Source organism: Lipophrys pholis (genome assembly GCF_963383615.2).
Source record: "Lipophrys pholis genome assembly, chromosome: 11".
Taxonomy (NCBI): domain Eukaryota; kingdom Metazoa; phylum Chordata; class Actinopteri; order Blenniiformes; family Blenniidae; genus Lipophrys; species Lipophrys pholis.
In genome coordinates, this window is record NC_137631.1 from 23,094,898 (window position 1) to 23,110,929 (window position 16,032).

Below are 16,032 nucleotides of genomic sequence, written 5' to 3' on the forward strand. Positions count from 1 at the left end.
TGCACTATTCATTATAATGACCCCCATGTCACACATTTGTACCATGAGCTTCCCATTACAGTCAAAAATACACAATAATATCCAAGAACTGCCAGTTATGGATAGTTAGTTATTTTTTACAATTCTGCAGCCATAAAATCAAAGTAAATGGAGGCGTGAATAGGTTAAAAGCATTACACCGATCGATCAACAGTTGTGATTTAACACATCTACTGTAAGATGTCTAATTCTCTTTTTTTGTTTTGCGGTGCATGTTCTCCCTGAGGCTGTAAAGGCTTTCCTCTGGATTCAAACGTATTCTTTGTGTTGCCGTGTCACTTTCCTTGTGTGGTCAAATATATATAAAAAGATGTTTTTAAAAGCACATCACATTTATCAGAATCTCCAAAAACTTTTAACAAGAAGAAACCAGAATGTTAGTGAAATATCTTTGTATGGAGAGTGAGAAAGTAAGGAAGCTCAATGTGGGTCTCTCAGCTGTCTAAACCTATAGCAGATTCACTAGAAAATGGTCCAGTTTGGCCTGAGCCAGCACTAACTGTGAGCTTTATTATAAAGAAAAACCTTAAGCCTAACCTTCAAAGTAGAGACTGTCAGCCTCCCTAACTGAAACTAGGAGCTGGTTCCACATGAGAGGAGCTTGAAAGCTGAAAGAAAAACCTCAGAACCTCCAGTAAGCAGCCTTCTGAGGACCAAGTGTTCCGCGTAGGTCCAGATACTTCAATCATGAAACGTTCTGAAGAATAAAACCTAACTTTATTTTATCTTTTTAATCCCACATTTTACATTGTGTGTTTGTGTTTCCTGTTTATTTTTCACTCTCTAGGCGCCCAAGGAGACACTGGCTAAGTCGGTCCTGGCCGAGCTGCCTCAGCAGGTCACCCAGTACTTTAAACAGAGGAACTTACCGCCTCGTAATTCTACACCCGAGTGACGGGTTCCTGCAGCCGCCGGACACAACCTCTCCTCTTGTTTATGGCGAGCAGTACAAAATGAAATTGTAAATGTCAGCTGTGAACAAAAGTGAGAATTGTGGACAAAACAAATTAAACATTGAAGACATCCCTTCCATTATATTTGCAACGTTCTGTATGGTCAAAGAGTGTTAGGTCACTTTCTCGTGTGACTCCCTCAGAAAGTGTTGCTTTTAGGAGGTGAAGCTTTCCAGCACAAAGATCTGTGATGATGAAGATGAGCACCGGATGTTGCATGTCGAAACTGTCTCAAAGATACGCAGGTAAAGAACTGGACTTTTATTTTATTTATTTATTTTTTATTTTTTTTATTTTTTGAGGGATGAGAAATATCTTGATTCGTGAGGATTATTTTTTTTTTTTCCTTTTGCATGTGTATGTGTGTGTGTGTGTGCGTGTGTGTGTGTGTGTGTGTGTGTGTGTGTGTGTGTGTGTGTGTGTGTGTGTGCGTGTGTGTGTGTGTGTGTGTGTGTGTGTGTGTGTGTGTGTGTGTGTGTGTGTGTGTGTATGTGGTTGATATCATGTGATGCATATAGGTCCTCAGAAGAGGATGAGCTTTCTCAGTGGTCGTTTCTTTCCTGTTGTTGTACGGCTCCTTTGGAGGCTGTTTGGTTGGTTTACTCACAGATGGAGTCATCACGGGGAACTTAATTCTTCAACTTTGCTCTTTCACTAAGCGGAGGTTTTTAATTAAAAGTGTGGATCTCTAGTTGTCTGGAAAGCTGGTTTAATGCTGTATTTAACTGACAGAATCGGAGGAGAGTGAGGCCGTGGTGGCAGCTGTAGCACTAACACAGGATAGATGTAGGATACTGTGTCAACTCAATAGGTTGCTATATAGATATGTATGGGACCATTTTCCCAGCTTTTGCAAAATCCTTGTATTTTTTATGACTTCTGTTCACCCTGCATGTTGCCAATATCTACTCACTGTTTACAGACGGACGCTGAAGATCACAAACGCATGATTTAATTTTACAAATGATGTATTTAGCAGATTATGTAAATATTTTATGAGATCCCTTGGAAAGCAGAGAAGATATTACGTGAAAGATGTACGAACACAGGCTGTAACTGTTGGTGTTTTAGTGAGCGGAGGCAGGGAGGTTTCAGATATGCAGATATCGAATGTACATTTCTATTATGCTATTTATGTTATGATGAACCAACGTTTCTGATGTTTTTAATGTACTTTTTATGCAGTGCTGAATTGTGTGATTAAACCATGTGTATTGCTGTGCAATGTTTGTACCCAATGTGTTGCCGTTAATTTTATAAAGTTGTGTCTTTGTCCACACTCAGGTGAATAAAGTGAAGGAAATGTCAATGAAATCTGAATCTCTATGGACATTGGAGCCGTAGGGGCCATAATCCAACCTTGTAGAATAAAACCATAGTGTGTTTCTTTCACAGACGGATCTGTTCAAATATTTGTTTCATAAAACAAACCAGAAAGACTCCAGTGAGCGACAGCAAACCGACCTCATGTTTCTTCCTAAAACAGCTGCTCAGCTCTGTGAAGCATTTTTTTAATACTCTTTTTCAGTTTTAGAACAAACGACTGAGAAAAAAAAAGAAGAAAAATAAACAGCAACAACAAAAGCCCACCCCAAAAATCACAGAATGCTGCAGACTGATAAGTTAATATAAAGATACAGACAACAGCAGCATTTGACATACATGAGAAGAAAAACAGTAATTAAAGGTTAATTATAGTTTCTGATCGAAGGAGTACAATAGTTTCCATATCCTCCAAAATTGAAAAAGTGATATCCATCTGATATATAAAAAGTGTCTCAGAATCTATTGTGTTTGACAAGGTCTTTTGAAATAAAGGAACGTTGTTCAAGTCAAAAAAATAATATAGGAATGTCTAACAAATACCTTATATTGCATTTAAAGTAAATCACTGATAATAACTCGGGCCAAACAAAACAATGCAGAGACAGGGCCAATCCAACTTCCACTGAAGCTACAGTAACTAACAAAAAACATTTCAGAACAAGAACTATAACTGAACAGGACTATTGGCGACCAAAACCAAACCCCTCATTCTTTTAATGCCTGAGGGGGGAAGAACGTATACCTTCTTGACATTTGAAAGAAGAACAGTGAAACAAACCCAGTTCAAACTTTACTCTGTCCCGATCCCTCGCTCCTTTACCTGAGCACAAATTACACTCAGCCTTAGGGGGGACACCTGGAGGCGAGAGAATTACTTTAAATAGTCTGTCTCATACAGGATGCCTTATTTATGTCCACTTAGCTGCATTCATGCTGGGAAAGCAGAGAAAGAGATTATCTTTCATTATTAAAACAAGTATTTAGAACTGATTCCTATGTAATGTTGGTGTGATGGATGCAGACTGTTTAAACTGAAAGACTGACCACTCAGTTTAAAAGATTCTAACTCGCACATGTTTGTTTAAAGACCGCAATTATTGTAAGACATTCTGGTATTCAGCAAAACATTTCTGGTTGGCTTGAGACAAAGCATGTGCACTGACTTCAGATTATACATACAGCCTGACGTCTTCGACATTGGGTTTCTAATTTCATATTGATAATCAGATACGAGCCTGTATCGTTATAGCATAACTATAAAAGTTGCAGGTACATTTTACTGAACACCTTGACAAGGAGATCCATTATATTTCTTCATCATCGTGAAGCCAACAGTGACACAGTCCTGAAATCCTCAGAAAAGCCCTCATGGGACAGAAGGTGACACAGATATTGAGCCTAAATCCAGAATAGGAGATGGACCAAACTCAGGAGACATGAAATAAGGTCAAGATGTAGAGAGAAAGACAAGAAAAGAGACATGAAATTTTAGACAAGGGAGACACCAGCAGGTACCAATGCAGTCGTCCATCCATCTGGAGGCTGGCACCAATCATACCTCACTGTGAATGAGCACCGTGGACGGGTCGCAAGTCCATGATCACAGGGCAAACACCATGAGACAGACTCATGTATTCACACTTACTGGTCATTTAGAGACACTGATTGATCTCAAATGCATGTTTTTGGACAGTAAAGTCCCCTCAGAGTGTCCCCAAGCTAAGCGAGGACTGGGGGGTTTCTTACTGTGAGGAAAGAGTGCTCATACCAGATCCTAATGACAGAAAAGAAACACACCTCAACCTCATTCTTTGTTTTTGCCTGGTGGATTAAGTCTCCCTGTTTCACATTTGACTGGATTATTATATGCTGCAGCAACAGAGTGCATGATGAATCATCTGGAGGAAGAGAAAGATGCTATTTGGTTGAAAGACCAACCTGTTTGACATGGATTAATACCAGAGTGTTGTATTTTTCACTTGGAAATTTCATTCATGCATAAACTTCATTGAGAGCAAACTTCAAATTTTGATCTTAAATGTGATGCTCTTTTCCAAACACACAAGTTTGGTCTTAATACATTATACTAATAATCTAAATTAAAAGTGTAGTTTTTAATTTCATTAGATTCCCATTTTTCATGTGAAGTAACAACAGAATAACATCTAATATAAGCCTCTACAAAGGAATGGAGAGACAGATCAAGCAATAACCATTTATTTTCTTTATATGACCATATAGCCATATTATTCATGAGGTAATAATTAACTGGCAATTGCCAATTGGTGACACTCACAATATGAATTAATAATCCCATTTTTTTACAGTATAATCTCACATTAACATAATTACAATTTTGGCATTTCTATTTGGCATCTCTTATTGTCCCTCAATGCACTTGACTGAGGCACTTCAAAAACTATAAAAACAAGGGCACACCAACATATCCCAAATTGGACATGGAAAGTCACCTTCATAATACTTATTTCCTTAATTGGGTATTCTGAGATAAGTAGTACTGAAGAGAGTAAAAGCCACATTTAACAAATCCAGTCAGACACAATGTAATGTGGTCAGTTTAACAATAATCTACAGATTTCATTGTTTATAAAAGGTGTCTAATTATGTTTTTGTAAGACTGACCTTTAAAGTTTGAAAGCCTTGAATTATCAACACTTTCATTTTTACAATGAGTGTCTCACAAAGGGTTAACACCCACAATGAGTTTCCGTTAAATGTGAAACTACATCCATATACCGTAAATGCCCCTATTTTTCATTAGAATACAGATTATTTTTAATTCCATCCATCCATCTTCTATGCTGCTTGATCAAACTTGTGGTATGCTGGAACCATTGCCATATGACAATGACGTGATTTGGATACTGAATAAAAATATTTTAAAATGTGTTGTCGCTCTCTCTCTCTCTCTCTCTCTCTCTCTCTCTCTCTCTCTCTCTCTCTCTCTCTCTCTCTCACTCTGTGTGTGTGTGTGTGCGTGTGTGTGTGTGTGCGCGCGCGCGCGCGCGCGACCTTGATGCTTAATTTGTGATTAGAAGAAAAAAAATCTGGGATTAATTAGTTAGCTGCAATACAATTATTTTCCACATGACGTCACCCCAACACAAGCAACGAATAAATAAATACCTTAAGCTAACCTTTCTGTATATTGCCAAGTGAAGGACTTTTACAGAGACAGGAGACAAATTAAAGACACTGCTTAAGTAATGCAACACTTTATAAGTACTAATGAAATTGGAAATTGAATAATAGTTGTTGTAATTAAAACCTTTATAACAGATGCCCCATGTTATTATACTATAGTCGTATTCTTTTGCCAGTACATGGCTTTTTGGATGCACTGAACAGATGTTGGCAATAACAACGCTGTATCTGGCATTATATGCACAGTGCATATAATCAAATGTGTGAACTAATTGTGAGTGCACCATTTCTAAAATTCTACATTAAATTTGTGCAAAACATTATGCAATAAAAATTGCGTTTGCTGCAAAGATCATAGTCTACGAAAGAGGTCAAACAATGGCTCATAAAAATAGATAAAATAAACAAATAAAATAATGCACAGTGTGTTGTCACATGTATTGCATTGTTTATTTATATTTTATGGTAAATCTCTATGAATGACAATGTGATGTTCAGTAGATTGCCTGTTTGAAAACGTTTTCTCTCTATTTTTTGTTTTAGTTATTGTCTGTGTGCTTGCTCTATTTATTGTGACATTTCTATCTGTTTTAATATTGGATGGTGTAAGTAACTTCAATGTTGTTTATTCTTTAGTTATTGCAAATAATGATTGTTCCTGTTGTTTTAGTTCATTGTTTAATGTGTTTATTCTTGTCATGTTTTGATATTTTTATGTTTTATTTTTGTTCTTTAATGTTAACCGGAAATGCTAATATTTTGCTAAAAACGAAAAAGACAGTAGTGTAGTAGTAATGGTAAAGTAAAAGCGATACAAAGTTAAGAGAAAAAAAACTGAAAAACGGCAAAATTAACGGGAGAGTTTAATTAATTTTAAGAACGAGTTTGATGAAATTCGAGGCAGTGGAAAAGGCAGCAAGGTATACTTTTATTATTGTGTGTGTGATTATTTTTTTTTTTTTTTCATTTTAAGTTTGGTGTAGGGTAATTTCAGTGATGTGTCAAGATGGATTCAATGTAATTTAATGTGTATTTTCTGTTCAGCATTAGTCAGAGGAGAGAAGGGGGAGACAATACAGTGTTTGACCATCAGTCCAGGCTTCGCTCCTCACGGTATAATGCAGGAAAACCGGGTAGGAACTAATGTTGTCCGCCGACATTCGTGACGAGCCAATTTTGTTGTGACGCAGAAGGCTATTGATTTGAGGCTGCAGTTTATCGGCTAGCCCACTGCACGGTGAGTTAAAGCCACACTCACGTTATCTGACGCGATGTGAAATAGCCTGTAACGTGACATTAAGTTGTGCTTTTAAAAGCCGCTACGTTGTCGACATCACAGGCTTTTTCTGTCGCACGCAGCGAGGGTGACACTTTTAATGCTAACTGCTAATGCTAGCCGTCTGCAGGTCAGGAGCTTTAATAGCTCTATGGAATTTATTAAAACACCAGGATGTTCAAACCCTAACTGCTATTGCATATTAATAATACTGTTGTTCTCGTATAACTAGTAATACATCGTGCCCGCTGCCTTTCGTCTGCCATCTTTCCTTTGAGACAAGCGTTCTTATCGCTGCTCTTGAGAAACGACGTCCATCCACAGGCCCATTTACGTCTGCAATATTAATATAAACTATATCCCAGATGGCCGGAGTTAACCTTTGTTTTAAACTACCCTTCAAGCAAGATGTTTGTCAGGTTAGGTCAAATTATTTCTATAGCACCATTCAGACACAAGGCTTTCCAATGAGATAATGGACATTCATTAAAACAAAGCAATTAAGAATCTTCATCATGATAGATTGAGATTATGGAATTCATTAAAATAAGGCAATTGAGAAAGGCATGAAAAGTAGAATGATTTAAATAAAAGCTTCAAAGGTAATTGAATTAGTAAAATCTATTGTTTATTCTTAAGCCTGGGCCAAATAAGTGTTTTAGGGATTTTTTTAAAAGAAGTGAGTGTGTCAGGAGTCCTGAGGTGTTCATGAAGTCTGTGCTGCAGTTGAAGAGCATAGGAACTTAAAACTGCTTCACTTTGTTTTCTTCTGACGATAACACTCATTAAACCTCTTCCTGAGGACCTCAGGGGTCTGAAGGTTTCATATTATACAAGTAAATCTGAGCTGTATTTAGCCCAGAGACCATTTAAAGCTTTTTTGACAAGAAGTAAGATTTTGAAGTCGATCCTTTGACACACTCGACTCTTGCACAGCGTTCTGGATCAGCTGCAGCTGTCTAACAGACTTTATACGGAGACCTGTAAACACACTTATATTAATCCAGCCTAGTGAAAATAAACGTATGAACAAGTCTTCTGGATTTTGTACTGTCAGAAATCCTTTAATTTTTACAGTATTTTTCAGATAGTCGTAAGCTGATTTTGTTATTGTTTTAATTTAGTTGTTGAATTTCAGGTATGAGTACGTAATTACACCCAGAGTTCTGGCCTGATTTAATGTCTTGAGTGACATGGAGTCAAGATGAACACTGACCTTTAGCCTTTTCTCTTTGGGACAATATAAGACTTTTGACTGAAGGACTTGACATCGGCAAAGTGGCAGCAAACACACGCAAACAAGACACATACAAGTTAGATGCATATGAATACAAGACAATACAATTAACAAGCATAACTAACGCCGAATGGTTATTGGTAGATGCAAAATGACCAAAATAAAATCACAATAAATACACTGGATCTGTTGAGAAACTCTCCACCTCTAAACAATTGCAAAGACGTGTACAATAACAGAAGTTCAATACAAGAGGGATAAAACGAGAGGAAACACAAGGTGCAAAAATTATTTGGAAAAAATCCAAAGGCTTGCACACCAAAACAAATAAAACAAGCACAGAATTTATGTTTTTGTGTTTCTTTCGATGTGTTTCTCTTTTTTTCTTCAATGAAAGTGTGGCACTTTAGAGATGCATTTTTCAATTTCAACGAAAACACACACATCCCAGACCTGAACATCAGCGATGTGCACTCTGGATCCCAGATAATTTGGCATTCTGAAAATGATCAATTATTAGTTTTATCCTTACATTTATCCTGCATAATAGCTCTATTTAATATAGCATGTATTTTCTTAAGCCACCATATTACATTGTAATACACAAACAAGCATCACTGATTTCTCAAAGATGCACTCTCCCCCGAAAATAGATTTAAAGTATTTTAGAAATGCCGTCAGTGCACCATGAAACTACAATAAAAAGTGTAAGTAAGTTAAAGTAAGCAAGTTCATAAAGGTGCTTATTTAAAATCCTCAAATTTAGACTGAACATACATGTCTATATAGAGTATCTCAGGAGGATATGTTTGTAGTTTGTCAGCCTTTTTGTCTTTGCAGGGTAGTTGTAATGGCGGGTGAAGAATCAGCAGGTGTCGACCTCAGCAGGAAGTTTGTGTCGGAAGCAGAGCTTGATGAGAGAAGAAAGAAGAGGCAAGAAGAATGGGAGAAAGTCCGAAAACCTGATGATCCAGAGGGTAATGACACACGCACGCTTGCTCACTCGCTCACACACACACAGATCTAAAACAAAACAAACGCCTGAGATACCTGCAACTATAAAATTCTAACCATTCTTGTGTGTATGTATTCCTGTCAGAGGTACCAGAGGAGGAGTATGACAATCGCTCCCTCTTTGAGCGGCTCCAGGAGCAGAAAGATAAGAAGCAAGAGGAATTTGAGGAGCAACTTAAATTCAGTGGGTCTTTGAATTAACCCCCTTCGTTCTTTTGCTGCTCTGCTCTACATTCATGTGGTTTTATAGTGAATGTCGGTCTTGTTCACATTAAAATAGGGAAACATCTTCAGATGACGTTTATGGACGATGTTTGCAGATGTGTGGTCAGTTTTTCCCAGGAGCTTTTTCAATGCAGACGTAATCCTGATGACGTGTTCAGAAGTCTGGTCAATCATTTCAAATATTTAATGATAATATAAATTTTTTTAAGCTGGCTGGGAAATCATTTGTGATTGTTTTACACACAGAGGTGGACTTTTCTGCTTTGTCACCCTATATTAACTATCATGTCTGTTTGGAGCACATACCAGTTGTCATTGCTGAAAGGCATGCCTGATTCCAGTAAATTTCCTTGACCTGATTTGACCTTGAGCTGAGTTTCAAACTGTTGGCGTGTTTTGTGTAGGAATGTATTTGTGTTTAAACCTGTGGACATATTGTTTACTTGCTGAAATGCTGCCAAATAATACTAATATAACTTGTAAAACTAAGTATTTTACATCCTTTCTATGCATTTCTTCTGCAGGGATTCCCCATTGAAGTGCTTCAAGTTCTATTTCATTACAGAACATATATAATTAAATGTCTCTTTTTTGCAGTATCTATTCAGCCATTATTTTTTTCAAGCATATCTTACTTGCTGATAAACCCAAACTGCACAGAACCAACATTGATTTCCTCCAAACATTCACGATCTTAAATCGTCCCAATAACATGTTTCATCTCTTCAAAGATCGGTGTTGTTTGTTTTAAGGCACGACCATCACAGCTTGCTTTGTGTGTGGGGAGGGGCATTCAGTCCCTTCTCTGCCATGTGTTGAAAACATGTTTCCATGGTGACAGAAAACATGGTGAGGGGATTGGACGAGGATGAGACCAGTTTCTTGGACGAGGTCTCCCGGCAACAGTGCCTGGTGGAGAAGCAGCGCAGAGACGAGGAGAAGAAGGAGCTATTGGAGTACAGAATATCCTTTACATACATGCTGACAGGTTGATAATAATCATCATATACGGTTGGAATAGTTTAATTTGTTTTACTTTCTTTTAAGAAATGAGGAATGGAGGGAGGCCACAGAACGGCGCATAACAATTTGGAGGAAAAAGATTCGCGTCGACAAGAAACTGTTTGTAAAAACTTAAATACTGGTCAGTGTTTATTTGTTGTTGTTTTTTTCACTTCACATTTAATATTGATCCAAACTCAAATTCAAACAGTGAAGCTGCTTCAAGAGCAAATTTTTACTTTCAGTTTAAAATGTTGAAAAGAATAGTAATAATAAGAAATCTGTTGTCATCTGTCAGGATGGTGAAGATGAGAAGAAGGTGGATATTTCAACAACACAGTGAGCCAGAACACATCTGAGGAAACCTATCAAGTGGTTTAGGAAAAGAAAAGAAAAGAAAGCTGCCAAGAACAGAAATGATGCGAGTCAAAGGGAAAATCTGGGGAAAGAACTAAAGATCAGAGTTCAGAGAAGATGTGAAGATAGTTTGTGAGGAAAAATGAACCAAAAGCACACTTAAGTTGGACATTTCAGTAAATATTCAATACTTTCTCCCTGTGTCATTTGACATTATTTATTTATTTATTTATTATTTATTAACCTTGTGTCTTTCGAGGTCTGGCCCTCTCTGTATTCCATGAACTCTTCACCCTTTTTCATCACACATCATCAGGCTCTCGATGCGAGTCACTGTCTTTTCCTCACTCTGCCTTTGTGCTTCTCTTTGCCTCTGAAATCCCTCTTTTAATCCAGCACAGTGATGGAGCCATACACAGAGAGTATAGCATCTGTTGAACGGGTCGCTGCTTTTCCACCTGCCCTTCCTTCGTAGTATATAATAAACCTTAACACTGCATTGTCACAGCGCTCGGGTGAAGCAAGCAGCTGTAGACAGTAAACGAGAACCCGAAAAAAAGTCTGCGCCTAAACCTTCAGGGCCGCAACAAAGAACTAGTCTCCTCTCTCAAGCTCATTTATTAGCCGGAGCTGTTAAAAGACGCAGGTACACACACAGTCTCATTCTTTAACCGAAATGAAATGGCTTTGAATGTTCTTCAGTCTTTTATTTTTCTCTCACCTAGTTCCTCGCAGTCTTCGGACAGCAGTAAGAAACAGAAGGTGGAAGTAACAACAGCAGCTACAGAGATGACCGGAAATGGAGACAGACACTCAGGTGGGCTGCAGTCTGAGGCTGGTTGGACCAGACAGACAGATTCCTCTCACAGATGGAGCGCGTTTGTCATATAAATCCAAAGTCTGAGATTCTGTCAATATAGGAAAGAAAACTGCACAAACTTGTCACGGAGGAGCTCAGCTAAAAATGAGTTTGAGAGAGTTTGGTGCAAGCTTACTCAGATTTCACAGTAACTAATAATCTTCTGATAACCTTTGTTTTGAGGTTGTACTGAAAAGAGTATTGGTAAATTGTTCCTCACCTTTTACTTGTTTGGACATTATTTTAAGTGTATTTCAGCTCCCTATAATTATTGCATACTATATACCAATTTTGTATAATGACAGTTTAGATATGAGCTGAAATACAGTTACAGAATTTCTGTTACTTTATAAACAATGATAATAGGATGGAATTTCAGAGTATATGTTTGAAAACAATTTGTCACTTTTCACTACAAAGATGCACTAATTGGGTGCTGAAAGACTCACTAACTGGAATTCTTCATCTCGACCCTTGTCGTTACTTAATTTATGTGAGATCGCAGTGAGTTCTACAGGCTTATTGATGCATTTCCCTTTTACAAGTTTGAACTTTCCTCTCCAGTTGCTCATGAATGCATCTTTACAACCTGCATGCGAATGTTTCAATCCAAATCTTTGGTCACTTAATGTACCGGGGTGAGTAGTTTCTCTGAATCTCACAGTTTGTTGTGGTGTTCAGAACAGGAGTGCGGAGCAGGAGGAGCAGCAGGGGCAGCTGAAGCTCAGCTGACGGTACCCGGCTTGACATCGAAGACAATGGCGGCCCCCCTGAGCTCGGGTCAAGGCGTTCTGCACCTGCCGTCGGCCGCTGTGTGCGTGGGCGTTTTACCGGGACTCAGTGCTTATTCAGGCAGCAGCGACTCCGACAGCAGCTCGGACAGCGAAGGTAGCGTGGACGCAACTATGTCGCCGTACCCCCGCCACAACAGGGCCTACAGATAAGAGTCAAACACACACATACATACACAGAAAGTAAACGTGTTTGCAGATCTTAAGTTTAGTAAGAAAAGGTAACCTCACGTGAGATAGAGTCGACCCACAGCAGTGGGGAAAAAAAAAAAAGATCATATATACGTAAACTGATGCAGAAGTACACACATACGAAACAATCGTACATGTTGAGGATGATAAATCATGTCATGTTTCTTATACACTTGCAACACACAGCTTTCAGTAACTGCGTTGTATTCACAGCTGTGAGTTGCTCTTTGTCCTCAAAGTTCAGCGCAATAAAGCTGAAACCAATTGAAAGTCTATTCTGAACTACGTCTGTGCATCTGTCTGTTTTTGTTTTCTTGTTGTGGTTATTGTGGCACTCCAACATGACACCTCCAACCTTCCTTCCTCCCTCCAATTGCATCTCACACAGTTTAGGCTGAGCAAGCAATCCCGCACTGCCCACCCTGACGACATCCCGCCCCCCCACCACACCCCCCCTTCCAAACCGACCCACAGCGACCGCAAGCTGTGCTATTGGCTGAGGGAGCAGTGATTGACAGCTGTGGAGCAAAGGAGGAGACTGCTTTAGACTGTCACATAACTCAAATCTTTAAACAATGAGCAGACGAGGAGGGCGAGCAGGACACTCTCTCTCTCTCTCCCTCTCTCTCTCTCTCTCTCTCTCTCTCTCTCTCTCTCTCTCCCATTTCATTGGAGTTACTCCAGATTGACTGATATGGAAAAAACAAAAATTGTGTGAATTTCAATGTGATTACTCACCAGTACGTTGATTGTTTTAAAGTCATCATTCTGGAAAGATGGTGTAACGTTTGCTGCTTTCTCAGGTGATGGAGTGCTGTTTTGTTGGTCAAAGAAATAAAGAAATAACTTTTGTTTTCTTGCTGTGAGATGTATGCGTGTGTGAGTACAACACAATAAGTTTCTTTTTTTTTATATTTATTTTGATTCTTAGAAACATGTTTTCAAAATCATAGATGGTACTTACTTTAGTTCATGCCTCTACTTTACATAGTAGTAGTATTAGTTGTAGTTTATTCGGTCAACCAAATACAAAATGAAGCAAGAAAAAATGCAACAACAAAGGTAAAAAAAAAAAAAAAACGATGAGGACCGAAGTGGTAAGCCTTAGAATGGCAGTGTTGAGTCACTTTAATGTCAGTCAGTTTATAGTCTGGCTTTCAGACTTTGGGATCTTCACCTTGGTCCAGATTGTAGCCGGTGGGTAAATGGTTTAAACCTGCTCATCATGTAGACTACATCACTTTGAAAAAGCCAAAAGCTTCACTCATTATTGCATTGACAATTTGAGTGACTCAATACTCTTTCTTGTGGAGTAAACATGTATTGCAAGACTGAGCTGAAGGAACTTGAATATCTTTTGGTCCTCGAAGCACATCACACAAAAAAAGTATTTCGGAACTGCCTCATTCTGCTTATTGTCTGAGGTTATATTGATGGACATTGAACAAGAATTGTATATATATTGCACCTTGTTTCTAGGTTTGCAATGTGCTAAAATTCATCAAATGAAATTGTTGCAATTGGAACATAACCTCTTAAAACATTGTGAATCTTGCTGAAAAGACTCCTTTAGCAGAAATACCTCAAATAACATGTATGCACATTATGTTTCAGTTGTTTTTATTCATGCACAACAGTTGTGAAAACAATGATGGTAATACCACTATAAAATATTAAAAGGTATTTTAAGTTAACTTTCCCTTGAATATTATAGATTTCATTTCCACTCTTATCTGTCATAATCCTGAACTCCACAAAATAAAATTACTCTGTTATTAGCACGTCTGGCTCACAGAGATCAGGTTGCCCAATTTGAATGAGTAGATTGTACAACAGCAGTTTGGCTTTAACCGCATGCAGCTCTGGACTGACTTATCTGCATCTGTCAATATGATTCGTCATTCTATAGATTGTCAGTTGCCATATTTTTATTAGTTATATTACTGTATTCATCTTGAACTTTTAATATTTGTCATGTGCTCTGATATTCAAATTTTCCTGTCTGGGGGATCAAGTCCATCTTTAACCCAACATCAAGTGCCATCTAGTGATGATACCATTAATTACAAGATAAACTGTACTTTTTAAAAAATATTTATTACAAATATATTGACTTAAATCGAAAAGTCAATTTACATAGAGAGAAAATGTTAGCAAACAGAAATGTTGGTCATGTGTCCAAAGTATGGACTGAAGAAAAGCTACCGAGCAGGTCTGACTCAGTCCTGCTCTCAGCTCTCTGATGGTGGGGGGGCGGCTTTGCGCACAGCCTTGGTCAGGGCTTGTTGGACGACTGGGTACAGTTTATAGCATCCTTCAATGCAGGCTCGAACCCCGGCTGTGAGTGTCTCTTCCGTCATTTCTCCGTCTGACTGGAGCCCGGAAATCTGGTTCAGACTGGGAAGGAACGCGACAGTGAGACGACCCTGGTTCTCACCACCGACTGAGCTGCTGTAGTTTTCCTCCAAGTAAGAGGGATCAGCCACGTAAGAACTGCCATCCTGTCGGATGGAACAACCGAGCACCAGATCGTACATTTCGATTCCCGCATCCGCCAGAGCAAGAGAAGCGCATGTGACTGCATGGGCCAGAACCGACCCGCTGTTCTCCAGAATCATCACGTTGACCTCAATCTGAGAGCGGGGGTATTTGTGAAGGCACACGGCCGGCTGAAGACTCTCATGTAGCATTAGGGAGAAGTCTTTGTCCTGGCTTCCTTGAATCCAGGAGCCCCTCTCTGGGCAGGCGAACGGAGCAAAGCGCATATCAGTCGTCAGTCTGCAACACAGGAAAAGACAATTTGGAGATCAAAAAATGTTAGATTTATGTGGTTTTAATAAAATGTACTTTAAAAAGTTTTATCTTCTATTTTCAAAACCTTTTTGAAATGCTCATTTTAGTCTTATTTATTTTATAATGTTGATTTTTTTTTTCCTGTGTAGTTTTTCCATCTTTAATGCTTTTCTAAAACACTTTGTAATATAAGTGAATGATAAACCAATCATCTGTTTGGCTTTCAACTAAATTACTGAATGCCAAAACAATGTTCATGCCGATCAGATAGATGTTTTTTTGGCCAATAATTACTTAAACCATACTTTGTGACATGTTTAGTGACGCTATTTATTACTGTTCAGTCTAGTTCACCGGTGCTTATGTTAACAAATCTTGAAAAATAAATCTCAATTTTTAAAATAAATTCAAACCTGTAAAACGGCAATTTTTGTTCTTCACAACATATCTACATTGAATTTAAATGTGCGTAAGTATTGAAATGTGACAACAAACCTTCCACATTTCATATCTGTCTCGTCTTTCCGATCCGTTTCCCGGGGTCCGTAAACGCAGCACATCAGCTTGGTGTTTCCAGCTTCGATGTACGCGGAGCCTTTAGCTTGGCTCACCAGGCCACAGCGCACGAAAACCGGCCTCACGTCCACCTGGTCCCGCTCCCGACCGTCCGCTCTTGGCCCTTGTGAGGGGAGAACCACGGTGGCGGGGTGGCACAGAAACAGAGACGGGCTCTGGGAAACCTCCGGGCCACGGACGCGCTTCGTGTCGGTAGGCATGCTGCAGTGAAGTTCGGGGAAGTGTTA

The 16,032-nt window shown here is 38.8% G+C and overlaps 3 protein-coding genes across 3 annotated transcripts in view; 2 read left to right on the plus strand and 1 right to left on the minus strand.

The window, feature by feature from the left end:
- cpne2 (copine II) overlaps positions 1–934 on the plus strand; it is a gene marked incomplete at its 3' end in the record, with an annotated part of 55,307 nt that extends 54,373 nt beyond the window's left edge. The window contains exon 16 of the mRNA XM_080474584.1: positions 827–934. Within this exon, the coding sequence (XP_080330710.1) occupies positions 827–934 (108 nt within the window). The remainder of the gene's footprint in view (positions 1–826) is intronic.
- A 5,730-nt stretch (positions 935–6,664) lies between these two features.
- Positions 6,665–12,798, plus strand: psme3ip1 (proteasome activator subunit 3 interacting protein 1). Its single transcript, XM_080474580.1, has 7 exons — positions 6,665–6,720; positions 8,837–8,973; positions 9,096–9,194; positions 10,077–10,200; positions 11,103–11,240; positions 11,320–11,411; positions 12,135–12,798. The coding sequence occupies exons 2-7, from the start codon at positions 8,847–8,849 to the stop codon at positions 12,395–12,397; spliced, it is 843 nt and encodes a 280-aa protein (XP_080330706.1). The 5' UTR covers positions 6,665–6,720; positions 8,837–8,846; the 3' UTR covers positions 12,398–12,798.
- Positions 12,799–14,047: 1,249 nt separating this feature from the next.
- exosc6 (exosome component 6) lies at positions 14,048–16,011 on the minus strand. The gene is made up of 2 exons (XM_080475417.1): positions 15,725–16,011; positions 14,048–15,214 (listed from the first exon to the last, which is right to left on the minus strand). The coding sequence occupies exons 1-2, from the start codon at positions 16,003–16,005 to the stop codon at positions 14,668–14,670; spliced, it is 828 nt and encodes a 275-aa protein (XP_080331543.1). The 5' UTR covers positions 16,006–16,011; the 3' UTR covers positions 14,048–14,667.
- Positions 16,012–16,032: the final 21 nt, after the last annotated feature.

Coding starts and splice junctions, on each gene's coding strand:
- psme3ip1 (XM_080474580.1), top strand. CDS start 8,847: ATGGCGGGTGAAGAATCAGCAGGTGTCGACCTCAGCAGGAAGTTTGTG. Junction 9,195..10,076: donor TGAGGAGCAACTTAAATTCA/GTGGGTCTTTGA, acceptor CCATGGTGACAG/AAAACATGGTGAGGGGATTG. Junction 11,241..11,319: donor GGAGCTGTTAAAAGACGCAG/GTACACACACAG, acceptor TCTCTCACCTAG/TTCCTCGCAGTCTTCGGACA.
- exosc6 (XM_080475417.1), bottom strand. CDS start 16,005: ATGCCTACCGACACGAAGCGCGTCCGTGGCCCGGAGGTTTCCCAGAGC. Junction 15,215..15,724: donor ACAGATATGAAATGTGGAAG/GTTTGTTGTCAC, acceptor CCTGTGTTGCAG/ACTGACGACTGATATGCGCT.